General features: G+C 29.5%; 2 protein-coding genes across 3 annotated transcripts; one reads left to right on the top strand and one right to left on the bottom strand.

The window, feature by feature from the left end:
• Positions 1–613: 613 nt before the first annotated feature.
• On the bottom strand, positions 614–10,143 carry LOC103570582 (tetratricopeptide repeat protein 7B). The gene is made up of 6 exons (XM_014442365.2): positions 9,839–10,143; positions 9,002–9,153; positions 5,873–7,137; positions 4,834–5,512; positions 4,068–4,172; positions 614–995 (listed from the first exon to the last, which is right to left on the bottom strand). The coding sequence occupies exons 1-6, from the start codon at positions 9,960–9,962 to the stop codon at positions 771–773; spliced, it is 2,550 nt and encodes an 849-aa protein (XP_014297851.1). The 5' UTR covers positions 9,963–10,143; the 3' UTR covers positions 614–770.
• An 85-nt stretch (positions 10,144–10,228) lies between these two features.
• On the top strand, positions 10,229–24,267 carry LOC103570583 (cyclin-dependent kinase 20). 2 transcript variants are annotated; one of them, XM_008548372.2, is made up of 6 exons: positions 10,229–10,437; positions 10,504–10,682; positions 10,791–10,979; positions 11,058–11,294; positions 23,695–23,922; positions 23,997–24,267. In XM_008548372.2, the coding sequence occupies exons 2-6, from the start codon at positions 10,602–10,604 to the stop codon at positions 24,153–24,155; spliced, it is 894 nt and encodes a 297-aa protein (XP_008546594.1). In that variant the 5' UTR covers positions 10,229–10,437; positions 10,504–10,601; the 3' UTR covers positions 24,156–24,267. The 2 variants fall into 2 exon arrangements, with proteins under 2 accessions (XP_008546594.1, XP_008546593.1); XM_008548371.2 differs by having other exon boundaries at positions 10,229–10,682.
• Positions 24,268–25,648: the final 1,381 nt, after the last annotated feature.

Raw genomic sequence — 25,648 nt, 5'->3', positions numbered from 1 at the left:
AGTTTCCGTTGTTGCGAACAAAATTCGGACAAAGCCTTCATTTACAGTACAAGCGCAACAAGGACAGCTCCTCCATTCGTCCACTTGACTGTGGCAGAGAAAAAAGTTAAAACCCTCATCTTATTTAATTAAAATCTTTAAACAGAATAGTATATTGTACAACTAGTGCGGTAAGTTGTCGATTGCCCACGAGAGCGAAGTTGAGGTAATTCATTCACTCGTGCAGGTAATCGACAACACCGCAAGAATTGAACATATTTTTTTTTATCATTAATGCGATATGAGTGTTATTTCAGTGCTCGCTGTTTTGTTCCCCAAGTAGCTTTTTGCTGATTCAACTGTTGCCGCGACATTTTTGTGGGTTAAACGATAATCTGCATGCGACTAGAAGTAAATTTGCGTGCGACAAGTAAACTTGTCGCACGCAGATAATCGTTTAATGCACACAAATGTCGTGGAAACAGTTGAATGGGCAAACAGCTATTTGGCGAACAAGCGTGCGCTAAGATAGCACTTATATTGCATGAATGATACAAAAATTATTTAGACAATTTTTTCTACTATCAATTTTCCCAGATACTATCGATATGAGTATATTTAATAATTAATACAATTAACTTTCTACAGATACATCTTTATTCACAATATAACAACAAATTCCCTTACGCCGGCATAAGAGTAATTTACAAATAATTAAAAAAAAATAATAAGTAGTTAGTTAACTTTAATAAAAAAAATTAATAATTATAATTAATGGATAAATTTTTTTCTTATTCAAATGTAATTGAAATTGATGATATTGGTAAAATAGGATTAGAATTTTCAACTTCTAATGCAGTGGCCATACAATCATTGGCCGTTTCCATTTCACCTAATGATTCCAAAACTTTTCCCAAATTATACCAAGTTTGATGTGAGTTTGGGTCTATTTTAGCTGCATCACGTAACGTTTTTTCTGCTAATCTTTGACACCCTAAGTAATGATAAATTAAACCCTGTAAATTAAACAATTGTTATTATAAAGTATACTTAAAAAAAATACACTAGTCACAAAAATTAAAGAATATAAAAAAAATGTAAATTTTTAGTGATTTTCAAAAAAACTCTAACTTAGTAAAAAATGATCGCAGAGCTATAAAAAAAAAGCAAAGTGAAAATGCAAGTCTCGAGTTTTTAAATTTTGAGTTTAAATATTTTTATCATTGAGAGTTTTTGGGTAATCATAAAAAAATTAGTGGTAAAAAAAAAAAAATTTGTTCATGCCTTTCAAAGAGTCCACATATTACAATGAATGTGTGTTAGTAATTTTACTTCAAAGTTCTATTAGCTTGATTTTTTACTGAGTTCACATCCAAAAATATATTTTTGACTTTGATAATTAATTACTCAGAAACTGACAATCGTACAAAAAATTTAAGTAAGGTTTTAAAAACTTCAAACTATCCTCTGTAAAACTTAACTAATGTTTTTTCATCAAAACATTTTTTTTAATGCGAAAAACGTCATTCAAAAAAGTTACAAAATTTTCTATTTTGGCATAATTGTTGAAATTCAGATAACTTTGCAAATAATAAATAGACCAAGGATAGTTTTAGTTTTTTTTCAACCGTGAGGTATCCCAATAAAACCTTCAAAAAATTTAATCACTACAATTTTTTGTTTTTTTTTTTCTTTTTTTGTTTTGAATGATTGAAATTATAATTTTTGTTAAAAAATAATTTAAGGTTAAATTTTCAATTTTTTAGTTGTTTTTCGAGTTTTAAAATGTTTCCTTAAGCATTAATTCAAATTATTTTATTAAAAAATGTTATTTAATGAAAACAAAATAAATATTTTTTTTTTACAAAAAAAAAAAAAAAAAAAAAAAAGCATTATTTGAAAAATATTTTTTTTTTATAATATCCACAATACTAGAAAATCGTAAAAAGTTAAATTTTTTTTTTTACCGCTTTATCCATCTTAGCCGTAGGATCTTGTGTTTTTAAACAATCATATTCTGATATTGTAGTCCCAGTGAGAGAATAGACCTCGGAAATTGCCCCCACTACCAAACATTTATGAACTGCGCATGCGCACAGAAAAGTAGGAGAACATTTAGCATATAAAACATCTAGGGTGGGAGTAAAAACCGACGACACCCGAGGTGCATTCTCTTGGTGGGATGACAATATACACACATACACACACACGCGCGCGCGCAGAGAAGGGTAAATCTAACCACGCAGCTTCTTCGTGCAATACTTTGAGTAACGCTAATGCCGGTATTGAAAAATGTTGACATGTGTCAAACAATGTCAAACGATTTTTTATATGATTGTGAGGTATTATGAATATTTAAAAAAAAATACATTCTCAATAACATTTTTTAATTGATTTTTCGCAAAATTGACAACTTTAAGCATTCGAAACTCAATGAATAAAAAATTGCAGTGGTTTGAATTTTTAAAGGTTCTGTTAGGATACTTTGAGGTTGAAAGACAAAAAAAAAACTAATATTATTGTTGAAATTTAGGTAATCAAAAAAAAACAACAAGGAATATTTTTATACCATGCAGTATGTTATTCCAAAATTGATAATTAATATTACTTAAAATTAAAAGTTTACGAAACAAAAGCTCGTACGCATGTTTATTGTAAAAATTTTAATTATAACTAATACAAGTTATCGAAACGCAAGAAAAGATATTAATTAAAAAAAGAAAAAAAATGCTGTACATAAAATAATATTCAAAAAATCGATATTCGATTATAAAGTACAAAAAGTTTTAATGTCAGTGATAATTACTATTAGTTACTCATTTTTTCACTGTAAAATATAGTTATCTGATTGTCAAATTGTATTAATTATTCGAAATTTATTATTTTATAAGAAAAAATTGAATTTTCTTAAACATATGGAAAATTGACGACTATGTAAAAGTTTAACACTTACGGTAGAAAATAATTAATTTGATTTTTCAAACTACTAGTTAATAGGTACATTAGGGTGACCCAAAAAAACTGACTATTTTTGTTTCCAATTCTTTGATGAAAATTTGATGGTTTAAGATGTTTTAAGAAGCCTCTCAAAAAATCAGCTGGATAAAAAATTTATAAAAGGTCGCTCAAGAATTTTGAATATTAACTAATAATATGTAAATAATACTTTGAATTAGTTTTTGTATTTTTTTATAACTTAATTATTGTCATTTTACTGAAATATAACTTTTGCATAACCAAAAATATACAGGACAGTTTTAAACAATAAAATTGGGTAAGTTTTGAATAAACAAAAAAACTTTAAAATTGAATTAAAAAATAAAAAAGTATGTTAAAAACTCATTATTTCTATTTCTCGGGTTATATTTTTATTCATAATGATACAAATTGATGGTGAGAAAATCAAGAAGATTTATTATTAATATTTAAGAGTCGCTTAAAAACACTCAAAAGACAGTACTTAGAAACAACCAAAATTCTTTAGTGACGTTTAAATATTTAAATTTTGGGCTGAAATTTTCAGCGTAATCATAATTTCACAAATATAAGTTATAGCTGCCACGAGAAAGAAGAAATTTAGAACAAAAATTCCGAATTCCGAACATTTTTGATATTTTCAAAATTCGTGAGCAAGCTCTTGAAAATTTTTTTTAATATTATTACTATCACCAATGACATTTTTTGTCCATATCATCTGAATTAAAACAACGAATTTAAAAACTTGTTTAGATAATTGAAGCAACCAAATTTACAGATCAACGTGATTTAGTGATTTATAAATCATCAGCTTCTGGTTTCTAAATTAGTTTCTGACTTTATTTCAACCCTACCAGAATTTCAATAGTTTATTGGAAATATCACAATAACTAATAAGTAATAAATCAAACATATTTTTACTATCACAACTCTTGAATAACACGTGAATAGTTTATTTGAAAGTTGCGCAGGTATGGAAACACTCTAAACATACCTACTTACGTATATAGATATGTGTTTGAATATTCGCTTTACACGAGATACTATCGTGTTTTAATTATTTAGTAGTTAATTAATAATAAAGTTTATCATCTATTTATTTATATTCTTACCAAATGTTGCAGACTTTTTATGTGATAAGGATTTATTGCAACAGCATTTTGATAGCATTGTTTAGCTTCATTGTACTCGGATTTGTATTCATGTAATAAGCCTTTCTGTAACAATTGAAATATAAAATTAAATTAATTATGTTTAAAAATAGTTTTGTTGTATAACAACTATGACAAGGTTGAGAATGAAAACTGTTATTATTTTTTTAAATTGGCTATCAAGTATCATACATATTATTGAAATTAATTATGTTTTTTAATTACTCATGTAGCTAAGAATGAATATGATACTGTGGTCGATAAATGTAAGATCATATTTTGGTGAAGTCGAAATTACTAAATTCGAAAAAAATTTTTCTTTCTACGTTTTAGATAAAAATTAATCTTTGTTGAGTATTTAAAATTTAAAACTCAATTATACTATTTTAGTTCACTCGACAAAAAAAAAAAACTAAAATAAAATAAATGAAGAATCTTGGATTTAAAAAAAAAAAAAAAAAACATTTGTAAATGAGAAAATAGAAAAATTCGAATACTTTCATTTATTTTCGAATTGACTCCTTTAAAAGAATACCTACTAGTCTAACTTTGAATTAAAAATTCATTCATATTTTGTTTCACTCAAAATTATTTAAATATATAAACTATTTTTATTTTTTTTCTATTTTTAGAAAAAACCTTTTCATTTTACTTTCATAAAAGATGTCATCTCGAAGTTTCCAAAAAAAAAAAAAAAAAAATAAAATAAAATGAAAATAAATCATACCGTATACATAATATGATGACTCATTGGAAAAATAATTGTAGCTTCTTGTAATGATAACGCTGCGGCATCTGGTTTATCAAGCATTAGAAAAACCTCAGTTAGCAGTAACCAAATCTGTAATTGCAGCAACCAAGCACGTTGTGGTCCGGGTTTGGGTGTAAATGAACTCAGTGATGAAGCAACTTCAGACAGCGCTTGTTCAATTTTTGATGCTGCCAACGATTGTGCATGCAATGAACTTGAATCTTTGTCTGATAATTCCGTCGTATAAAGTTGAAAAACACTACGTGTTTCACTGCGCTTTTCACTCTGCTGTTCATTGCAATCAACATTTATTTGATTTTCATATAAATCACGCCAAATTTTTAACATCTCTTTAATAGTAATAAGTGATTCTTCAGCACCCACGCTGTGAAGTTGTAAATGCGCTTTTATATACAAAAAATTTGAATTATCAGGATACTCAGCTAAAATTGAATTAACTAAATTTAATGCATCATTATATTGTTTATATGCCGATAACAACAATGCTAATAAATGCAATGATGGGATATGTTCAGCTCGTAAATTCAAAGCTATTTTTACATGAATCATAGCTTCATTTAGTTGTCGATTGATTGCATATTCATATGCTAAATAATATTCAGCTAGATGATCATTTGGATCGTATTGTTGAGCTCTAAAAATTAAAATATAATTAATTTTTGAAAAAAAAAAAAAAAAATAATAATAATAATAATAATAAAATTCATGAGCTATTGGAAAATACTTAATTCACAAAAACTGAAAATTTGAGTATCGTAAAAAATTATGAATCACGTGGAATATAAATGGTGATATTGTACACTATAGGTTTCAGTTTTAAACACTATCAGAATTTTCATTTGACTTGATATTTTTAAAGTTTAAATCGATATCTACATACTTTCTGATAGATGAAATTAGTCACGTTTAGTTTTCTCAAATTTTGATAAAAAATCAGTAAGATTATTTTACTTCGTAGTAGCTCATGATATATAGTTAAAATTAAAATACCAACTTATGGAATGCTTCAAGCGCCTGAGTACTGTGTGCTGCCTTGTCTACTTTTACCATACAACTTCTTGCCAAAATACTATTTCCAATACCAACGTACAAATGACAACGTGATATTAAACCTGATGGATTATTATTTTCTCTTGTAACAGCTTTTTTTGCCCACTCAATTCCCGTAGATATTTTCTCTAAATGCTCGAAACAAATCCGTGCTGCGAGTAAACAAGGCATAACTTTATTTGGCGCTAAACGTGCAACTATCTCCAGTACTGCATATGCATGTGCATACTGTCCTAATTGTATTAAACAAAGTGCATACTGCATCCAAACGTGAGTTTCTTCATGTGAAAATTTCATAGCACGTTTAAATGATTCGTACAATAATTCAACTTGATTCCACTTTACTGTGACAATCGTCAATAAATCATAAACATTAGTTGCTATTTCATGAGCACGAGATTTAGCTTCTTTAAATTCTGGCGATTGACTTAAGACTGCGTCACGCACAGCCATTGCTTCACCAATTAATAAAAGCAAAATTATTTCTTCATTAATATTTCGAGGTACAAACATATTGATGCCCTGATATTTTCGTGGTTTCCATGGAGATTTTTGGGTCTCCATTATGCCATTAGATGTCACATAATTATTCAATTTACGTGTTAATGTATTTGACGTAACCGTGGTGGTGGTGGTTTCAACGACTTCAGGTGCTTTGTAATCTGAATTTGTAATACGTCGTAAAAGTAATTCTGCTAGCTGACGAATTAGGGTTAAGCGTAGACTTTGAGTTGTTGTGGTTTCAACAGCAGATAAAATTGCACGCCAACGATTTATTGAACGTTCAATATTCCCAGATTGAAGATGTAGTAATGGGGCACGTAGTAAAGCAGTTTCAAGAATAGGGCCCATTATTTTTAATGTTATTGGGGGTTGGGGCGAATAGCCACCATTTTGTATTATCTGAGATTTTTCAAGTTCTTGAAAGTAGACTAGAGACAAGTCACCTGAGGTTTCAAAACATTTAGAGATGCGGTCATGATATTCAGATAATTTGTACTTGGATTTCACAGTTGGTAATTGTTTTTCAAGACATAAGCCTTGAATGGCATAAGACTCAGCGATTATACGAAGGCTCCGAGGGGGTAGAGGTTTTTCAGTTAGAGTATGAAGCTCAGCAAGGTCATAGTGGTTCAAGGCCTCAGGGTAAAGTCCCATTGCATAGTGGAGTTTACCGAGAAGAAGGTGTGCATCGAGGACTACTACTGCCTGAAATATAATGATATTTTAGTGATTTAATGTTGTTTTAGATTATTTAGATTTTCGTATTCCACTATAAATTATATAGTATCATCTATTTAATGAATTATTATTTTATGCATATTATAGAAAAAAAAATCAGGGCGTCGGTTGACCCTGCGGGCCAGCCCCAAAACTTCCCGCTGTTTTCGACCTCAAAGAGCTCGAAAATATTAGTGTAAATATATTTTCGAGCTCTTCGAGCTCGAAAATGCTATCACATGCGATTGTTTTTTTATGATCTTTTCAAGCTCTAACAAGTAACCTGTTATGCTGAAGTTTGAAAATTTAAGAATCGAAAATCATCAATGAAGCGGTTTTTAAAATTTAGTTCCTGATTGTGTTCAGTAAAATAAGTGTATTGAGGCAGAAATCAATGTCAGTGATCAAAATCAAGATTTAAATAAGTTTTGACTCATGTAAGAAACAATAAAATATGAAATATCCGATAAAAATATTAAAAACTACGTTTTATCGATTTTTTTGTTGATAATATGATTTAAACTAAAAACCAAGTTCGATGACATTATATCATCAAAAGAAACCATAAAAAAGATGAGTTGGTATGATATCAGGCACATTTTAGTACGTTATATTATGATTTATCCGGAAAAAATAACATAAAATGTTATTTTTTTAACATTTCAACGCCGATATCTTTTGAACTAATCAATCGATTTTGATAGTTGACGTGGCAATCGGCGCGTTTTAGTGAATTCTAGAGCTGATTAAAATTTGAAATCGATCGCGTCAGTCGTTTCGAAAATATTTAGAAAAAACCGTTTTTCACCATTTCTTTCTCCCGCGATAACTCTCGAACGAATTATCCGATTTTGATGTTTGAGGTGACAATCAACGCGTTTTATTGAGTTCTAGAGCTGATTAGATTTTGAAGTCGATCGTATAAGTCGTTTTTGAGAAATCAATAAAAAACTAAAAAAAAAAAATTTTTTTTTTTTCGTAATTCGCAAATATTTTCGAGTCTATTCGATCAAATAATCTGAAATTTTCAGGAAAGTTGATGGCCAACAAGCTTTTTCAATTGCCACCTCAACCGTCCAAATCAATTCATTAGTTCAAAAGTGACAAAGAGTTTACACACACACACACACACACACACACACACACACACACACACACACACACACACACACACACACACACACACACACACACACACACACACACACACACACACACACACACACACACACACACACACACACACACACACACACACACACACACACACACACACACGGACATCATTCTGAAAATAGTCAGAATAGCTTCCTAGGACCTCAAAACGTCGACATCTGATGAAAACTCGATTTTCGAAAATCGGGGTGAAAACAATAACTTCCCGAAATTTTTTAAAATCGTCGATTTTCTTAGCGGGAAGTTAAAAAGAGTGTTTTTTAGACATAATAGAAAAGGCTCACAAATATTAATAATAACAGGCATAAATCGTATACTTGACCGAGTTAAAATTATTCATTTTAATTCTTGTAATGGTACATAAAAATAGCTAAAACTTGATTATAACATTCAAAACTAATAAGAAAATAACATGTATATGGCACAATTATATAATTTATTAATCTGATTCAGCCACATTAGTTTTTAATAGATAGAAGATGTAGTAAAAAAATTATTTCAAGAGACTAAGTGAACTGGATGTAAATTTTTTTTTTAAACATCATAGTTTAATGTGAATTGTTTGAATAGGACTAGTTATATTATGAAAATAAGAAAAATGAATTGTGACATGTCACTCTTAGTAGATAGTTAATAGTAATATAACATTAATATAAGTATACATAATTATATGTACCTGTTTATCTTTTTCATTAGCAGCTAAAACTAAATCATTTTTTGCTTCAATTAATCCTGTTTTAGCTTTTGTGATATTAGCATCAATTGGTGGAATTTCATCCAGAAAACTTTCAAGTTTTCCTTCTCCACTTAAAAAATTTGCTAAACATTCTACAAAAGAGAAGATTACAATAAAATTAATAATAATTAACTAATTAACAGAAACAGACAATTTTTTTTTACTGGGTTAAAAAATATAGATTTATTGTCAATAGAATTTTTTGTGAGATGAATTCTTAGATAGTTGTTTTTTTTTTATTTCAAAATGTTACAATACAAATTTTAATTTTTTTAAGATAATAATGTTCATTTTTCCATTATTACTTCAATAAAGTATTTTTATGTTGCTGCTACAATTATTATTGAAAATAGCTTTTACATAAGTTGAAAAATCATTTTTTATAACTTTATTTACTATTTTTCTAGTTACCATTATCAATAAATATTTATAAAATAACATAGATAATATAAACAAATTATTATTATTATTAACACACTATTTGCTTCTACGAAATTTTTAATAAAGATTACCACAATATGCCTGATTAATTATGACATAATTTTAGTAACTCCAACTCTGATCATTTTTAATTCAAAGACAAATCAAATTAAATTGTATGTTGGTAAATTTGTTTAAAAATAATTGATCAACAGATATATAAAATGTTGCAGCATCATAAAATTGATTTATCTCAATGATCAGTGTATAATTTTTAGTCGACAATAATTTACTCATATAATTAATAACAAATTAATAATTTTATTTCATTGACAACAAAAAAAAAAAAGTACGTACCATTAGATGGATATAATTCTTTTAAATTATTTGCTAACTCTATAACCTTTTTCCAATTCCCTTCACCACGATATTTATCAATCTCACTCTCGATTCTCAAAGTTTGACCTTTTTTACTCGTCATTATTAATAGAATTTGTCAATACCTCACAATAATTGTCGTCGTTTTAAATAAATAGAATAATTTAAATATTACTTTGATATTTCATCGCAATAATTTGACATTGCTAGCTTGACACATAAACTAGAAATGTAACATATAATATGGCGATACTAGAAAAGGATAGGAAAACTATATTCGTGTAATAGAAAAAGATACCAAAATAAGTTGTATATATATTATAATTGTTACGAAATAGGTGGTGGGATTTATGCGCATGTACCAACCTTCTACGCATGTTTTTAAAAGAGCGGGAAATTGAAGTTTTTATGTTAAATATGGAACTGAAACATTAGTAGGGGTAGATATTGATTATATAATAAAAACACCTGGTCACAAAATGAAACTATATTGTTTTTAGATGTTTACTCTATTTCTGTATACAAAACATTACCTAAATAAATTTATCGAGCAACTTAAAAAAAAAATTTTTTTATTGGTATTTATCGTCGACTGTTTTTGTTTAAGCTGTTAATTTTTTTTATTTGTTTTTGAATAATGCAAGGTTATACGATAACTGGAAGAATTGGTGAAGGTGCTCATGGTTTAGTTTTACGAGGTATACATTGTGAGAGTGGTAAAGAAGTGGCATTAAAACGTATTATGATGAAAAAAATTGATGATGAAATACCTGTATCGATAATTCGTGAAATAAAAAGCTTACAAGAATTAAATCACCCATATGTAATTAATTATTATCGTTATTTTTAAACTATTATTTTTATGAGCATATATACAAATGCATATTTCATATGATAAACTAACTATAAAATCATATTTTGTAAATTTCAGATAATAAAGTTACTAGATGCATTTCCATCGGGTTATGATTTTATAATGATATTTGATTATATGCCATCTGGATTATGGGAATTATTAAGGGACAATGATAGGCCATTGACGGTGCCACAAATTAAAATTTATTTTAAAATGCTCTTAGAGGGCACACGTTATATGCACAAAAATAATTTTATGCATCGGGTAAAAGATATGAAAGGAATCAACTTTAAAAAAACAAAAGAAATTTAGAGTTCAAAACCGTAATTTTTTTTACAATAGGATCTTAAACCAGCAAATTTATTAATAAATAATGATGGAATATTAAAAATAGCTGATTTTGGATTAACAAGATTGATGTATGATGACAGTACACATCCATATTCACATCAAGTGGCTACAAGATGGTATCGTGCCCCAGAATTATTGTATGGATCGAAAATTTATACGTCTGCCATTGATATGTGGTCAGTTGGTTGTATATTTGCAGAAATGATTAATAGCTCGCCGTTATTTCCGGTAAGAAAACATGTAGGGATACATTCAAAAATCTTTACAACAAAAAAACTAATTTGATTCAAAAAGAATTTTCATGAGGGTATCATTATGGAGAAAATAAAATTTTTTGGATCAAGAATATTTTTTTCTTAAAATTCCTATTTTTGGTTAAGGAAAATTTTTTTTTGATTGATACATTTAAATTCTTGATCCAAGTATATAATTAGGTTAAATTAAAAAAAAAAAAAAACAAAATTGCTTGGAAATCCTCAAATTCTTGTTCCAACTGTATTGTTGACTTAAATCAAGAGTGGTAAGAACTCAGTCCAAGAATATCAGTCTCTTTCCTGCTTGAAAAAACGATAGCTATTTATAACTGTATGCATAAAGCATATACTTGACTACAACATTTTTTCATAGAACCCATTCATTTTCATAAAATCTCTATGAGCATTCATGAGAATCTATTAGATTCTATGAGATTTTTTTAACAGAGTTTGTTTTTAGATACCCCCACCTGACTTGGCACAAGAATATCGTGACTTTAGCTAAATATTGATATAATTTCGTTCAAAATATTATAACTCTTGATTAGAGGATAAGTTTTCTTCGACTAAGATTAAAATACTTAAATGAAGAATTTTTAATTTTTGATGCAAGTGAACATTTTTTCGAATTAAAAAAACAGAACACTAAAAAAATGATATATTTATAGTTAAGATATTTTCTTTAATACAAATAAATGGTAGAATTAATTATGGAGAATTAGATTTTCGTTCATTATGAATAAACAATACATTCATTTCAAATAATCAAATATTCTTGGCACAACTCAACATATATTAATAGTTAAGATACCAGTATTTAAGCCTAACATTAACTTATTAATTACTAATATCCTTCACTGTTAGCGCAACATTAAATACATTAATAGTTAAGATATTGATACTTGAATGAAGAAGTAGAAATCTTAAATTGCATAATATGGTACACTGATAGAAAAAATATCTTGATTCAAGAGAAATTTTTTCTTTAAAATATGATTATTGTTTCGAAATTTTTAATTGTTTTAATTCAAGAAATAAGTTCTTGAACCAAAAAATTGAAATTCTCAAATAGAGAAAAAAAATTCTTTATTTGAGAATTTTATTCGTCCATGAAACCTTTTTTGTTTTAAAACAAAATACTGATATATTTCGCTTAATATCCCGGATTAAAAACTCCGATTGAATCTGATTGAAACTCAATCAGAATTCTATCAGTTTCAATCGGAAACGAATTTCCAATCAGAAATGTTCGGGAGCGTTTGAGGCCTCCGATTGAATTTCAATCAGATTCAATCAGAAAATAATAATTTTAATTTTCAATTATTTTCCGATTGAATCTGATTAAATCCGATTGAAATATCTCAATCAGTTTCAATCAGATTCAATCGGAAAATAATAATTTTTTTAAAATTATTTTCCGATTGAAACCGATTAAAACTGATTGAAAAAAATTCAATCAGATTCAATCGGAAAATAATAATTTATTTCTCGATTTTATCCCGATTGACCAATTTTTGATTTCTCCGTGTAGAATGTTCTAATTGATTTTAAACTATCTTCCTGATGAGCTAGATATATAGCTAAAGTCCTTAGTAAAAATGAAACGAGGCACTGGCTAGCGTCTCGCTAGCGTCGCTAGAATCAATGCTAACGGTAGATGACAAACGAAGCGGCCCTCGTTTATTTTTAATAGGGGTGTGCGTATTATCTATGAGATACGAGTAGTTTAACATTAGACAGTATAAAAATTGTAAGCTTAATATAGTATAAATCCTTTTTACTCTAGAATGTTCTACTGATTGTATCTTATAAACAGTGCACTTTAGCAATAACACCCTGTTTAAAAAATCTCATAGATTCTCATACATTCCCATAGAGATTTTATGAGAATGAATGAGTTCTATGAGGAGTGCTATATGGTTAAGTATAGGGCCTTATACATACAGCGATAAGAATCTCTCAGATTTTTTTAGCAGGGAAGTATAATAAACAATTCCGTAGAGGACTAAATTTTCTAAAAGATGGACGCTATGCATCTTTTTCGTACGATGAGCCGTTTTTTTTCACTATTAACAAAATTATATGAAACAAGTGAAAAATAGACTTTCGGAGCAGATAGAATCGACATAGACCGAGTTAGAGCAATTTCTTTTATAGACTTTCAAATTCAACAAATTCTCTGCAAATTGAAACTGATTTCAAAACGATAGCTTAAAATTTGGCTAAGTTATAGCAATTTAAAAAAAATGTTATTCAATTAACATACTTTTTAAATGGAAAAATTTGATACTCGAGAGAAAGTACTTTAAATTAAATTTAAGAGTAGAAATTTTTAGGGAATTTTTTTCTCAATATAAACAACAAAATTTTCTTGTGTCGGCTAGAAAAAAAAAATTTCGTTTCAAACGAAGCGGATTCAATTAGAAAATAATAATTCATTTATCGAATATTTTCTGATTAAATTCGACAGACAATTTTCAATCAGTTTCAATCGGATTCAATCGGAAAATAATAATTCAGATAGTATTGATAATTATTAAAATTTGGGCAGATATGAATTTCATTTATCATTAATTCAGCAATTTTTAAAATATCCGAATATAGAATTTTATCTGTCTTTCCAATTTAATCAATTTTATAAAAAGTTAAAACAAGGATTTTTCAGGATTATATAAAAACTTTTTTTGAAAAAACTGTATTGATTGAGTTTAAAACTATCACGAAAATAAAAGGAAACATCAATAAAAAATTATATATATAATAAGTTGGTTAAAAAAAAAAAAATTTTTTTTTTTGGTATCCAAAAATTGAAAGTCTACCTAAAAATAAAAATTTCGGTACCAATCCAAGCTCTTAATAATAATACTACGGTTTGCGTCAATCAATTTTTCTATTTTCTATTTAAATAACACGGGAAAAAAACGTTTTATTTTTTAGAATTTTCTAACTTACAAGCCAATTAACGAATTATTATGCACGATAGATATTTTTGTAGGATATTGAATGCTCTACAACAAAAGTCTTATCATTTTTTGATAAATCTAACTGTTCAAAAGTTATTTGAGCTTAAAGTCAAATTTATAGAAAATTTTGAGATCTTCTTACTTTTCCGGCGAAACTATCAGTTTTATCAGAAAATCTCATAGAAACTTTTTTGTAGGTAATTTCATTTCTCAAACATTATTATAAATAAAGTTTTTCAAAATTTCGCTTTTTTTTTCTAGTTATTTTCATTTCAATGTCAAGCTCTTAAAAAAATATTTTTCTGATTGACTTTTTATAAATTCTAAAATATATTTTTTGTATTTTAACTTATATTTTTTAAATAAATTTTTTTCATGGGGGTGTTTAACGCAAGGATTTTCATATGCTACAAGTAATAGAAAAAAAAGTTGCTTGAACCAAGAGAAAAATTTCTTAGGAGAAAAGATATATATAGAGGAGAGGAAATTTACCAGTCCTAGGCAATAGCAGTGGGAGTAGTTCGGTGCTCGCCTCTAGATAGCGCCTACCACTTGTGAAGTGTCCCTGGTAAGAAACGTAGTTCAGACATATTATATTCCAGACTTGGAAGCAATTCTGACACGAGCACTCCTCTGTTCTTTGACAGAGTGACAAGTGCCATTTTTGGTGGTAATATAGTATATCCTATATTACTTCATGACATGAAATCTAATTATTAACATAGATTCAACGTAGATTTTAATATATTTGATTTTTTAATTTTTTACCATTTAATAATATATAAAATTATTTTTTCCCGGGAATCGGTAATTTTTGATTAATTTACAATCGAAACCTTCTGGAAGTATCTGATTAAATCCGATTAAAACTGATTGAAAGTCAATCAGAAATTTCCGATTGAATCCGATTGAAACTGATTGAATGTCAATCAGAAATTTCCGATTAAATCTGATAGGACGTTTTCAATCAGTTTCAATCGGAGTTTTTAATCAGGGAAGAATTTCTCGCTCTTGAATTAAGATAGGCAAAATGTAGGTTTAAGACATTACCGACTTGTTTCGAAAATGGCGTGATTTTTAAATCAACCCTGATAGCCACCCTAACCATAAGTTAACTACAAGCTACTGCCGTATTCTAAAAGATAACTTAAAGGTAAGTGTTGGAGAGCAAGCAGTTACCTTTAAGTTGATAGTAAATTGTCTGGAACTTTCTATTCAATTTGACTACACGTATTAACATCAGATAATGACGTTAAGTTGATTGAAAGTTTGACTTCAAATTGACGGCAAGTTTTTCTAGTAAGGTACGTTCGAGCTACTGCCGTATTCTGAAGCCAACTTAAAAGAAAATATTATCCAGCCAAGATTTGCCAGAAACTTTCTCGTTAAGTTGGCCGTAAATGTTCACTGCAAAACTTGTAGAGCAGTGCTGCCAGAACTTGCGATATTTTTACCCCCTCCTGAGGTGAAATAGCATTGAGTGTAATGGCAGGAGGGGGTAAAAATATCGCACGTTCTGGCAGTACTCTTGTAGAGCAATGTCTGGTTATCAGGGAAGATATCAATTTACTCAGCTTGAAAAAAAACTTTCTTTTAACTTCCCGCTTAGAAGATCGATGATTTTCAAAAATTTCGGGAAGTTATTGTTTTCACCCCGATTGTCGAAAATCGAGTTTTCATCAGATGTCGACGTTTTGAGGCCCTAGGAAGCTGTCCTGACTATTTTCAGAATGATGTCCGAGTGTCTGTATGTATGTGTGTGTGTGTGCATGTATGTGTGTGAATGGTTTATAACTTTTTAACTAATGAATCGGTTTGGATGTTTAAGGCGGCAATCGAAAGAGCTTGTTGACCGTCAACTTTCCTGAAAATTTCAGATCATTTGATCAAGTAGACTCGAAAATATTGGCGAATTACGAAAAAATACAAATTTTTTTTTTAGTTTTTTATTGATTTCTCAGAAACGAATTGAACGATCGACTTCAAAATCTAATCAGCTCTGGAACTCAATAAAACGCGTCGAATGCCGCCTTAACCATCTCAATCAGTTAATGTGTTCGAGAGATATCGTTGGAGAAAGAAATGGTAAAAAACGTTTTTTTTTTTTTTTTTTTTTCAAATATCTTCAAGATGGCTGAATCGATCGCATTCAAATTCTAATCAGCTCTAGAATTTAATAAAACGCGCCTATTGCAACGTCGAAATCGGTTAATTAGTTCAAAAGATATCAGCGTTGAAAAGTTAAAAAAATAACATTCTGTTATTTTTTCCAGATAAATCAAAATGTACTGTACTAGAATGCTAAAATCTTACAATCTTTCCCTATTTATGGTCTCTTTTGATCATCATGTAATGTCATCAAACTTGTTCTTCAGTTTAAACTGTATTATCAACGCGAAAAAATCGAAAAAACACAGTTTTTAATAATTTTCTCGGATATTTTATATATTATTGCTCTCACCTAAGTCAAAACTCATTCAAATCTTGATTTCGATCACTGATATTGATTTATGACTCAACACATTTAGTTTATTGAACATAATCGGAAATTAAAATTTAAAAACCGCTTGTTCATTAATGATTTTTGATTCTTAAACTTTTAAACTTTAGCATAAAACGTAACTTGTTAGAGTTTGAAGAGCTCACAAAAAAACAATTGCATGCAATAGGATTTTTGAGCTCGAAAATATAGTCACATTAATAATTTCGAGCTCCTTGAGCAATAAGTTATTAATCAATGTTTAGGCAAGTTGAGTTGAGTTTGAGCAGCCTGAAGAGCATCAGTAGCTATATTGGAGTGCTTGAAGTGTCCTACGATAGCATTCACTTTATGGAGACATTCACTAATATTACACGACTCATGATGCGAAGCATCAGAGAGTGCTTTACGATCGAAACATTTTTTTCGTCTCACTTCGGCAACTATTTGAATTATTATACCTTTATTGATTTACGGAATTAAGATAAGTTGCACACCATTTTGAAAATAATTTAATGGAGATTAATTCCATACTTTTCAAAAATTTATTTAGTTCAATAAAAACGGAAAAAACATCAAAATAGTTTAAAAAAATTTCCTGTTCGTCAAGTATGAAATCTGTAGACACGATAACTTGCGAAAAAATCCAGTAATTGAAAGAAATTTTTTTTTTTTTAATTCTTTGAAAGAATTGTAGATCACCTATTGAAAATGGCTAGGTAATTCAGTCTCGTTTAATTACAATTAAGAAAAGAATAAAAAGGCTGTATAACTATACACATATATATCTATGTAAAATTAACATGGATAGTGATATATCTATACATTATACGTACATTTATTCCACTAGGGGCGCTTGCACATTACCGTCCTAGTACAGCTTTTTTTTTTGTGTTATTGCTAATTGGTAAGCCTGAATTTTTTCGATTCAATTATTTTTTAACTTCCCGCTAAGAAAATCGACGATTTTAAAAAATTTCGGGAAGTTATTGTTTTCACCCCGATTTTCGAAAATCGAGTTTTCATCAGATGTCGACGTTTTGAGGTCCTAGGAAGCTATTCTGACTATTTTCAGAATGATGTCCGTGTGTGTGTGTGTGTGTGTGTGTGTGTGTGTGTGTGTGTGTGTGTGTGTGTGTGTGTGTGTGTGTGTGTGTGTGTAAACTCTTTGTCACTTTTGAACTAATGAATTGATTTGGACGGTTGAGGTGGCAATTGAAAAAGCTTGTTGGCCATCAACTTTCCTGAAAATTTCAGATTATTTGATCGAATAGACTCGAAAATATTTGCGAATTACGAAAAAAAAAAAATTTTTTTTTTTAGTTTTTTATTGATTTCTCAAAAACGACTTATACGATCGACTTCAAAATCTAATCAGCTCTAGAACTCAATAAAACGCGTTGATTGTCACCTCAAACATCAAAATCGGATAATTCGTTCGAGAGTTATCGCGGGAGAAAGAAATGGTGAAAAACGGTTTTTTCTAAATATTTTCGAAACGACTGACGCGATCGATTTCAAATTTTAATCAGCTCTAGAATTCACTAAAACGCGCCGATTGCCACGTCAACTATCAAAATCGATTGATTAGTTCAAAAGATATCGGCGTTGAAATGTTAAAAAAATAACATTTTATGTTATTTTTTCCGGGTAAATCATAATATAACGTACTAAAATGTGCCTGATATCATACCAACTCATCTTTTTTATGGTTTCTTTTGATGATATAATGTCATCGAACTTGGTTTTTAGTTTAAATCATATTATCAACAAAAAAATCGATAAAACGTAGTTTTTAATATTTTTATCGGATATTTCATATTTTATTGTTTCTTACATGAGTCAAAACTTATTTAAATCTTGATTTTGATCACTGACATTGATTTCTGCCTCAATACACTTATTTTACTGAACATAATCAGGAACTAAATTTTAATAACCGCTTCATTGATGATTTTCGATTCTTAAATTTTCAAACTTTATCAAATTTATTTTATTAAAATAAAAATATCATATTTCAAATATAAACTAATGTGAAAAATTCTATAAAATATTAAAACTAGACAAGTTTTTGAAAGTTAGTGAATTAAAAAAATACAATGAGTGTGTAAACTTTATTTAAAGTATACTCCTTTTTTACTCTCATTAAATATAAACTTTAATTTATTTAATGAATTTTAGTGGTAAAAAAAAAAATTTATTAATTAAATTACCTGTTCACTAATATTGACTTTTTCAAATTTTTGTCTTATATAAACTTTATAGTCAGTTTCCATAGGGGATTTTGAGTAGGATCGGTTCTATTTTTAATATTTATAAGAAAAAAATTAAAAAATTGCGTACTCTCTTGCTGTAATATGGCTTTTTGGACACTCGGGCTCGTTTTCTTCGAATCGGAGAAGAATCTGAATTTGAATCGTCTCCACTTCTTGAAGTAAATTTCAAAATAATTAACACAATATTTTAATAATATTAAATTATAAATCAAAAAGTATTATCCGAACTGATTCAAATAATTTTAGCGTATTCAATTTAAACAATGTAAAATCAAGTATACCTAGAATCAGAATCACCGGAGTCGAGGTGTTCAGTTTGATTACTTGATTCTAATTTATCTGCATGTTTATTTTTTAGATGGTATAGCGCAATGCTGAAGTTTTTCTTGTATTATAACGATTTGGACAGTATTTACATTCAGCTTCAAAACTACTAATCGGGGTAAAATGTTTTCAAACATATGACATATTTTTTTGATTCATTATAATAACAAAAAATAATTATGAACTATCTACTTCAAATATGTACATATAATTTAAATCAAAGTAAATAAGAAAGCGATGCTAGCGTACTCTGCTGCCAGAAGAGTTCATTTTTTTATTTAAAAAAATCGCGCGTAATTTAAAACAAGAAAATTAAAATATTTGAATTCAGATTTTAGAATAATGAATTTATTAAAACTATATAATTATTTTCATTGTGATGAAATATTATGAAGAGAAAACTTTAATTTAGTAATTTAAATAAATTTAATCAATTGATAAATATTGACCGATTAACCAGTTAATTGGTTAATTGGTTAACCAGTTAACTAATTTAACCGATTAACCGGTTATCTAAGTTAGCCGATTAATTTAAATTAGCTAGCTAGCTGATGAACTAATTAACCTGGTTAAACTTTCTGGCCGGTTTAATCGGCCAAATTGTACAGCACTACTATTTGAAGAAAGTGAACGTATTTTAATCAATAATAAAACTGTCACATTTATTATATTGCACACCTCAAGCGCGAAAGCGCTGAGGGTGCTTTATGATCGCTTTAAATTTTTTTATTATTTTTATAATTTTAATAAAATAATATAAAAGACATTTATTAATGTAAAATAACTATAGAAAAGGATATAATCATATAGTAAAATTAAAACTAATAACCATAGTTTTTTAATCATTATTTAATATCAGATTCGTATTTCACTCTGATTCTCTTTTTGAAATCATTGCGTATCCTTTTCGCGAAAGGTGGGCTTTTTTTATTGGTCTCAATATATTATTAAGATTCACTTTTCGTATTTTTTTATTTAACTGAAAACACTATAGTATACAATTATAAATAATTATCGCACTGGCACTGATTAATAAAAATGAATGCTGATATACGCAACCCTAGCGGTTTCACTGCGACGGTGAAAACACGGTCGAATCACGGTGTTTTTACCGTGAAAACACGCCTTCCGTGTTCTGACAGTGAACCGGCGGAGATTTGACGGTGAATTTACGCTAAAACCACGGTGATTTCTGTGCAGTCACGCTACTATGTTCGTCCGTGTCCCCACTATGTTTTCACGGTATTTTAAGGGTGTTTCGAAAGCGAGTTCACAGTTTTCTGACCGTAAATTTCCAGTATTCTCATGGTGGCTTCACAGTGGTTTGCAGTAATTTTCACGGTGAGCTCATGGTGGGCCCACGGTGGCCTCACAGTATTTTCGCGTCGATTTTTCAGCGTTTTCACTGTGGTAGTTCGGTATTTCCTCGTTGTTTTCACGATGATTTCATGGTTTCTCCATCATTCATATATATTTTTGCCCCACTTCTATATAATTACCATATTTTTTTCTTATAGTTTCCAAATCTCTGTCAATCATATTTTCTTATTTACTCAGTATTTTTGATAATTATCTTTTCTAAAATGTATTGTTATTTTATTAAAATGAACAAAGCCTATCATTTTAAGTTATCTTATCAATATAAGTACACAGAAAAACGGAATTTCTTGGCGCCAAAAAGTTGCACTTACCCTAAGAAAATTTTGATTTGCCCTAAAAAAATTTTTGCATAATAAATTGAAAACAAAAATTTTCTTGGGCGAGAAAGAATTTTCTTAATTCAAGAAAAAATTTTTTTCGGCGAAAACAAATTGTTTTTGCGTCAAAAAAATTTTCCAGTCCCAAAGTAAATTTTGTTTATATTCTATAATGCAAAATTTTATATAATTGAGTTCTAGCAAATTCTAATTAATAACAATTTCTGAGTAAATATGCTGTGCAGGTATGTGAATCGTTACATTTTGTAATATACTTTAGATATGACTAAATAATGTAGCATTATTCGAAAAAAATGATTTTACAATGATTCATAAATCTTATAAAGTCTATGAAATTTTTCAATTGACCGCATCCATAAATGTTATAAAGTACACAAACTTTTTTAAAATTTTTGAAAATAAGCTAACAAGACCATTAGTGAGATAGTTAAGGGCATTTTGATGTATCAATAATGAATTTAGTTATAAAAAACTGAGATATTAATTTTAAAATATTGTATGGTTAAGTTTGAAAAATTTTAACTTCTCATTTACATGATTTACCAAAAAAAGTATTTATTGCCCCGCTACTACTGGGTATACCGTTATTGGTCTCGTTACACTATAAACAATTATATAATTGAATGTAATACAAATCAGAAAGTCAATCATTTATTAGATATTTTAAATTTTCTAAAGTTCATTTGTGTTTATATGAATACAATTAATCCGTATTCTCAAGTTTGTGATTCGGCACAGTGGATAGCAGATCAGACTTTGAATGCGCAGGCGATGGACTCGATCCTCCGAGTCGGCTTTATTTTTTTTTCGCTATAAAATTTATGGACACACCATGGAACGATGGACTCACCATGGATATACGGTGAATTCACGGTTAAAACACTGTCAAGCCATCGGAAAGCCATTGTAAACTCACCATGAAGATCGCTGAAAACCACTGTGGAGCCACCGTAAAACCACCGTGAGATTACTATGACCTCACGGTTGAAACACCGTGGAAACACTCTTTAAATGCAATGGAAACGCGGTCGGAATACAGTGGCGTGACTGCACGAAAAATACTGTAATTCCACTGCATTAGAACCACATTTTTACAGTCGTTCCACGGTGTTTTTACTGTGAGGTCACCGTGGCGCTAAAACCGCAAGGGTTAATCTTTTAGATGGGTGGGCAGTTTCTTTTTGTTTTAATTTCATTATTTTCTGCTGGCGTGTGTGAGCGTCCTTGGGATATCTTAACAATAAGTTTGATATTTTAACTATTAAGATATTATATTTGCGGGAAATTTAGGTAGTTTTATTATTTAAAAACATTGGTTTTAATATACTGTAAAAAGAGCGGTGTTAAAAATGGACTCATTTTAACTCCTCCCGGTGTAAAAGTGAAACTACACCGGTATAGGAGGAGTAATTCACCGGTGTTAAAAATACCAGTGTAAAAGCGGGGTAACTGGTGTAAAAGCGTCCGCTTGGAGTTTTAATTTTAAAGATTATAAAACACAACAAATGTCAGTTCTTTATGAAAGTTAATAAAAAATATGATTCATTAACAAGTATAAGTGGTCGAGTAAGTAAAAATATTCACAAAGTAAAATATTTTTTCTCGCCTCCGGGCGGAAAGCGTCAACTTTCGTCCCTCGATGCAAAACGAAGTTGCCGCTTTCCGCCTCCGTCGACGAGAAAAATAGTATACACTCCTCGGGAAGTAAATAAGAAAGCCTCAGATCGCATGTAATTGGGTGTCTTCTCAGGGAGGCAGGGGAAGAAACCACGTCCCCTCTTGACCAACTGTGGTATGTCGACCAATACATGGAATTGGTACGATGGGGGGCCCATTCCAAGCCCCACTTCGACCAAGAGTTTCTTTATTTCCTGAGAAGGTAGGAGTGCATGGGCCCATTTGAGGTCGGACTCGTAGTGGCTGTTGGTTCGGTACCCACATGCAAAGGATCTCTGATCCTAAGGGTTATAACATCCGCCAATATTGAGCTTGCTCAATGTTTCGCTTTTATAATACTATGGTGGAAGATAGGGGATTTGCGCAGCGCGAGTATGCCCAAAAGGGCGAGGTCTCGGCTTCCGGTTGGCGGAGGTGAACTTAGGTTCCGTTACATGTGATCTGAGACATTTCTTACTTTACTTCCCTAGGTGTGTAATATACTATAATATCGGTAAAGAATATCTACACCGGTGGCGGCGTTATCTTTCACATCGCTTTCGGTGTTGAAATTTAACACCGCCGATTTTAACGCCTGCACTGCTTGGACTTACCCCGGTGATTTTTTACAGCGTGGTATCGCAGTTCTTATTGAAAGTAACCAAAATATCTATTCAATATTAAATGATACTTAATTGAATAGAATCGATTACTCAAATATATAATCTATTTGTATTCAATACTCTAAAATTTTGTCACTGTTTAAATGCTGACTATATATATTTATTATTAATAATATATCTTCAACATAAATAAGATCTTATTTAAAAGCATTAAATTCATCAATAAATTTAATATAAAGAAGTTGTGTTTCCACGAATGACTTAAAAAAAGAATTTAATTACGAAGAAAACAAATTTCTTCATTCATGTTAAATTTTTTTTTCGTGTAATTTTAGGGTGAAACAGATATTGAACAATTAGCAATTGTTCTAAAACAGTTGGGTTCACCGACACCAGAATCATGGCCTGAATTAACATCCTTACCTGATTACAATAAAATTACTTTTCCGTATCAAACAAGTATTCCATGGGAACAAATTGTTCCTGAGGCATCATCTGAAGCCTTAGATATTATACGTTCCCTTCTGATCTACAATTCATCCAAACGGTTAACTGCTGAAGAGGTAATATTATGAACTTACCCTTCTTTCATTTTTTTTTTTTAATTAAATGCGTGTATATTTTCTTTTTCTTCTAGATATTAAAACATAACTATTTTTATGTATCTCCTTTTCCTTGTGATGTTAAACAGTTATCAAAGCCAACATATAATCATAGAAATCAATTTAAAACAGAAGAAATTGATTGTAATATTAAGTCAACTGAATTATTTGCTGATTTGATAAAAATTATGTGATAAAAAGAAGTTTTTTTGGTAGAAAATATAAATTTCTCAACGCCATATGCTATAAAAAATACAGACTTGAATTCGTCCGACGTTAGATTTTATGTCGTTTAATTTAACTATAAAAAATGTCATCTGTCAGCGAGTTTTCCTCATAAAAAATAAAGTTATTTTAAAATAAGAAAAATTTAATAAAGTGTGTAAACATTTTCGTATAAAAAAATCTGAAAACCGCCTGATCCTGCGGGCCAGCCCCAAAACTTTCCGCTGTTTTCGAGCTCAGGGAACTCGAAAATATTATAATTTATAAATTTTTGAGCTCGAAGGGCTCAAAAATCAGTTAGACCGGTAAAACAAGCCTTCACTGAAAAATAAATAATTTTTGTCCGACGATATCTTTGGAACGAAGCACTCGATTTCAACGTTCTTGGTGGCAATCGAGAGGGCTCACCAATACTTAAAACTGATTACATTTTGAGGCGAATCGGGCAAGTGGTTTATAAGTTATACGCAAAAAACCTAAAAGAAAAAAGATTTTTCAATTTTTATTTTTTGTATAGCTTGTAAACTACATCACCGATCGACTCCAAAATCTAACCAATATTAAGACTTGGTGATCCCGTCGGATTGCCACCAAAAAAGCTCAAATCGGTTGATTCGTTCCAAAGATATCGTCGGACATACAGAGTTTACACACAGACATACACGCACGCGCGGGCGCGCGATATCTGATAAAAATACGATTTTCGAAAATTGGGGTGAAAACAATAACTTCCTGAATTTTTTGAAAATCATCGATTTTCTTAGCGGGAAATTAAAAATTTTTTCAATTTTTATTTTTTGCATAACTTGTAAACTACATGACCGATCGACTCCAAAATCTAACCAATTTTAAGTCTTGGTGAGCCCTTTCGATTGCCACAAAGAACGTTCAAATCGTACATACATACATACACTCGGACGTCCATCCAGAAATAGTCAGAATAGCTTCCTAGGACCTTGAAACGTCGACATCTGATGAAAACTCGATTTTCGAAAATCGGACCGAAACCAATTACTTTCCTATTTTTGAAAATTTGCAATTTTCATAGCGGGAAATTGAAAAAATAAATTAAAGTTTATTTAACAATAAGCTTTAACATGATTGTAATTAAATCCTATGATAATAAATTTTTTTTATTCAAAAGTTATTTAATGATAAATTAATGAAACTGAATTTTATTCATTTATAAATTTCGGAATGGTTACTAATTTGAACCTATTAGTTACTCTAAAAATTAATTAGCGAAATTCACTGCGAATCACTGGATAATTACTATTTCTTCAGCTATAAATATACCATTAATTCAACCAGTGGTATGCTTGTAGCTCGTTCCCAGTGTATATTCACTAATTCGCAGTGAATTTTACTAATTCATTTTTAGAGAGTAACTGAATCTTAGAATTCAAAATTAACTAAAAGAGCGAGTGGGAAGAAGTATTCTCCCCGAAAATAAATTTTTTCA

This window comes from Microplitis demolitor, chromosome 10 (assembly GCF_026212275.2).
Source record: "Microplitis demolitor isolate Queensland-Clemson2020A chromosome 10, iyMicDemo2.1a, whole genome shotgun sequence".
Classification (NCBI taxonomy): Eukaryota; Metazoa; Arthropoda; class Insecta; order Hymenoptera; family Braconidae; genus Microplitis; species Microplitis demolitor.
Note: the sequence above shows the minus strand (reverse complement) of the source record. Positions and strands in the feature narration are given on the sequence as shown.